The sequence below is a fragment of the Gavia stellata genome, chromosome 27 (genome assembly GCF_030936135.1).
Source record: "Gavia stellata isolate bGavSte3 chromosome 27, bGavSte3.hap2, whole genome shotgun sequence".
In the NCBI taxonomy this organism is placed as follows: domain Eukaryota; kingdom Metazoa; phylum Chordata; class Aves; order Gaviiformes; family Gaviidae; genus Gavia; species Gavia stellata.
Window position 1 is genome coordinate 9,705,014 of NC_082620.1, and position 4,793 is coordinate 9,709,806.

General features: G+C 39.2%; 1 protein-coding gene across 1 annotated transcript; it reads right to left on the reverse strand.

Moving 5' to 3' along the window:
- Positions 1 to 1,288: 1,288 nt before the first annotated feature.
- On the reverse strand, positions 1,289 to 4,110 carry ERRFI1 (ERBB receptor feedback inhibitor 1). Its single transcript, XM_009810691.2, has 3 exons — positions 3,958 to 4,110; positions 3,766 to 3,842; positions 1,289 to 3,152 (listed from the first exon to the last, which is right to left on the reverse strand). The coding sequence occupies exons 1-3, from the start codon at positions 4,077 to 4,079 to the stop codon at positions 1,951 to 1,953; spliced, it is 1,401 nt and encodes a 466-aa protein (XP_009808993.1). The 5' UTR covers positions 4,080 to 4,110; the 3' UTR covers positions 1,289 to 1,950.
- Between the last annotated feature and the right edge of the window lie 683 nt (positions 4,111 to 4,793).

The window sequence follows — 4,793 nt, forward strand, 5'->3', positions numbered from 1 at the left end:
CAGCTAGACGATCAAAGTTGTGTGATGCTTCATATCTTCCGCAACCTTATCCATGGGTCACATACTACAGTTAAATATACTTGCTTTGTGATGAGTATATGCAATTTCTTTCTCCTGTTAAGACTACCATGCTATGCTCAAGCTTTTTTCATCACTAGAACATGAGTAGCTCTTCTTCAGTCACCCTTAATGTACAATTTAGTTCTTGTCTGACAGGTGAGAAATTGAAGATGGGGACACTACTGCCCTCTCTTTTCTATACAGTGGTGCCTAACATGCTATGGGTGACTTTTAGAAATAACAAAGGTTATTAATAATGATAGGCCAAATAACTTAATCTTACAGGATGTTTTATTGCCAGCACAAAACTATAGACACCATGCTACCAGGCAGTAAGGAGGAATTAAAATTAATGGTGTGCAATGTGAGTTATTGAACACTTCTGCAGAAATCTTAATTTTAATTAAATGCAAGCTGAATTCAACATTTGTTGCACATTTAACATTATTCACTTTGAACTCTCCAGTAAATCCAGAACTCAAATGCACAATTGCGTATTCAATAAAGCAAACCCCAAAATGTATCATAAATAAGTATTTTATAACTTTATTAAACTCAAGACATGACAATATTCAAAATACAAAGTGAATTCTTTTTTTATTCAATACTGTACACGATGCAGAAATATCAGTGCATTTCTATAGCATGTATTTCACCTTCATTTAGTTTGTACTAAAACAAATAAAAAGTAAGCTTTAAAATAGCTCAAACATATCATTCAGCAGTTTAAACTGTAAACAGCTTGTTTATTTCTGTCAGGAGGAACACATTCATCTTCTGTACCTCCGTTAATGAGCACCCTTTCTCTTGTGCTTATCTGTAAGAGGCTAAATGTAATAAAAACGAGCATGAGAAACTGCTAATGCACAAATACGGCACCTCAATGAACTTTAGTGGATCGCTGAGGCACAATGAGGAAAAATTAAACAGCAAGAAGCAGCATCTGAAGCAGCGAGAGATGGAACTGACACTGTTCATAAATGGAATAATGTTTTTTCCTCATACCCTCCTCCTCCTCTAAAATACTGAATAGAAACCAAAACACAAGACCAGCTTGTGCTGTGTTTCTGAATTTAATACAGTCACAATTTCAGACTCCAGGTGAGCATGTAGTTGTTACTGCCTACTTAATAGCAATCGTATAGCTGCTTATATCCTCTGCCGCTTTCAGGACGCTCTCACATGTTTCTAGGATCCAGCAGGAAAAGAGCAGCAGCAGAGGCTTAGCAATAGCTGGTCCAAGTCTCTCCTATGAAACACTGCAAGATTGAGCCAAGTGTGTCTAGCAACTGACAGAATCCACAAAACCTAACTCACTTTAAAAGTCTGTTAGTGTCAAATTAAGTTGTAAAATAGATTCATCTTTCGAAACATGCTTCCAATATGCTTGCCAAGTCCTGAAGCAGATATCAGATCTTGCAGTTACCTTCTTACTAGGTTGGCATATCCTAGTCAAAGAGGATAGAGTCTGTTCTCAGCAGAGTTACTGTGTGAAAGAAATTTTGGAAATGCCTGATACAAAAACTGTACTGCATTATCTGCTCTGTTGTCAGCTTTGTAAGTGACTTGTAAGCAAAGCTAGATTTTTTTTTTTGATAATGTGACTACCAAATACGTTCATCTCGGTAGCATATGACTGGCCAACTGTGACTACTATCCCTCCATATGTTTCTATGGAATCTTTGTAGGTTTTCAGCTCTACATACCAAGACAAAAAACAGTCTTAAGAAACATATCAGAGATGCAGCGTAAGAGGACTTTACCATCTACTTTCCAGTTCTCGAAGGACAAACTGGTCCTACTTCATTATCTGAGAACCTTAAGAACTTTGTAATGTGATAAAGTTCAGCTCCATCCTGAACAATTGAGCTGAGACAGTGCTCCCAGAGACTAGGGGGAAACCACGTAAGACAGGTGTTTTCGTTTCAGATGACCAGCTATGTCCATTCTAGGTTTTGAGTCCAGCTTTGTTGGGGCTGAAGTGGCTGTGCAGTCACCAGACCAGGACTGAACATCTGTGTTAGAGTTACTTTCTTCTGCTTCTCTGAAGAATTTCTCATACTTGTCCAAATATGGAGGCCTTTCAGGCAGCAGATAGTAGTGCGTTGAACTGGCCTTCTTACCATTTTCAATAATCGGAAGAATGCAAGGGACCCTGTTGGAAGATCCTTCACTATTTTGTCTTTGTAGAGCTTTGCTGCTGACGTACTTAGGATCAGGTGCAAAACTCTGGGTAGGGGGCATAACCCCATTGAGGTATGATGGCAGACTTTTGGGACTTGGCGTACGGGAATTGCTGCGTGACAAAGGTTCTCTTGGGGGCACTTTTGGAGGCCTGTCTTCATCACTGTATGCACTACAAGCAACTTCTGCTGACCACCTTCTGTAATCTGGTTTGAGAGCCCTTGGAGGTATGGGAACCCTTGGTGGAATCTCCGGTTTATCTTCATCAGAGTTTGGAGAAGACCTGTTTAAGTGTCCAGACAGTCTTACTACTGGTTTATTAAGAGATCCAGCTGGCCCGGAATGGGACCTTCTCAAACGTCGATGCAGCTGCTGCGGAGGAGGAGGATAAATACTGGATATGTATCCATTTAGGCTTTGTGTAGGGTTGGCATCTTCTGGTTTTGGTCCTGTTGGAGTATCTAAGTATGCATAATTGATTTGTCCACAGCCCCTAAAGCTCCGCCGGCTTGGAGCACTGGATTTAAAAGGCGGAAGTTCATGATCTTCTAACAAAAAGTCAGTATCTGAGCTAGTCAGGAATTCTACCTCTCTGTCAACCTCATCTGGAATAAGGTCTTCAGAAATAGGCAGAGGGGGCAGTGGCCTGGAGCTACGGTCATTGGAAGATGCAGACAGAAATTGAATTGGCCCATTTTTTACTGGCATGTGATGAGGTGTTTCTTCAGAAGCACAACCCATGGTTAATGACAGTTTACTAAAGCCAGGAACGAGATGGTCTTCACATCTTGAAATCGGCTGTTCATTTTTGGGACTTATAGGAGGTGGACTGGATTTCTGAGATGGGACTTGGATGCAACTTTCAGCAAAGCCGTGGTCATTCATGGAAGCGTGGTTGGAAGAATGCCCTAAAAAGGTGAGAAAGTCTTAGAAACACTTTCCTAAGTAACACTCCAGTGCATGACTTTGCCACTGCATATTTAACTATTTAATTCCTTCTAATACAACAATAAGTAATGTCTGCTTAATGACTCCAGTAGCAAAACTTATGCTATTATAGATCTTTTCCGGTTCTGGATTTGTCTTTAATTAAGAGAGCGACTCATTACCTTACTGTTTTAGGCCAGTGCTCCAGTTTAATGAGGTAGTTCAAGGGACCCCAAGCATAAGCAACAGAACAGAGCTACAGCTACAAAGATCCCAGCAGAGGATTATGACGGAACAAGTGCTGGTTTACTAAATGGCTTTTCTGTCAGAAGTGTAATGGCAACTCAGAGGCCTCTAAGTACCAGGAAAAGGGTTTTGTTTGCTTTAACTTGATCACATTATTTAAAATGGGATTTTTGTTGTTGTTGGGCTTGAATAGTAGTACTTTCTTGAAATGTTGGCATTCTGTCACCAGAGGGCAGCCTTACATCCAGAATGAGAAAGCATTTAGTGTCTTAGTGAAGACTTGAGGATTTTTTTCAAGACAAATCCATTACACTACTTAAACACATGTCTGTTAGTTGTTATACTTACCAATGGATGGTAAATGTTGCTCTGTTGATGGATTCAAATTATATGCCACTGCTATAGGGTCCACATTAAAGAAAGTACTAAAAAAAAAGAAGCCTTTGCTGTAAATAAACCGTAGGTCAGTACTGGTGCAAGTAATCTTAACGCTTATCTCATACTTGAAGATGCAATAGATAAAATTTTAGCCTCACTCACTTTTCAAATCCACTGTGGCTACCCCAGCAGGTTTTCAGACTCCCCATGCCTTGACTAGTGTGAAGAAATCCAGTTTTTAATGGGACTCTCATCTCCTGAGCAGCAACTCCTGCAGTTGACATTGTGCACCGCTCTCTGGTGGTGTCTCAGGACCCTAGAAATTCAGTCCTTGACAGGTTTCCTGCAGCTTTCATTCCCTTCAAAAGAGAGGGACATAAATATCAGAAATGCAAACTTGAGGAGTTCATCTCTCATCTGAAATTTCAGTATTTCAAGGAATTAAATAGCTCTGTAGAAAGGTCTTCTGTCCTAATACTTGCTAGTAGGAAAAATTTACCAAAATTTTGTGTCTCACTGCAGAACTAAAGTACAAAATAGTTAAGTTCTCTTACAGAATTAAACTGTATAGAAAAATATGTTCAGTAAAGCTATTGATATATGGCAACTGTGCATCAACAACTTCAGTTCTTGTACATAAACTGCCAGTTATTCAGGCAAAAAGAATATGTTTCCCAGAACAATTTTTAGTTGTATCTTTTTGCTAATGAGTTTATGGTTTCCACTGTAGCCAACATATAACAGCCTAGTCTGTTTTTAAGCATTGCCTTCAATAGCCTAACAAATGGCCTTTGCTCCAATAAACAGAATTACTGACTACTTAAATCAGAATTCCAAAACTTCTTTTATATAAAGCAATTGCTATTATGAGCAAACTTAAGCATTAAGATACTTTAAATCAGCCTCAAGTCTTCTAGCTATTTCAAACAAATTGGAAATCTAGTGATTTGAAATAATCTCAGCTTAAACTGTCCTGCTGTATTCAGATTTATTTTGAC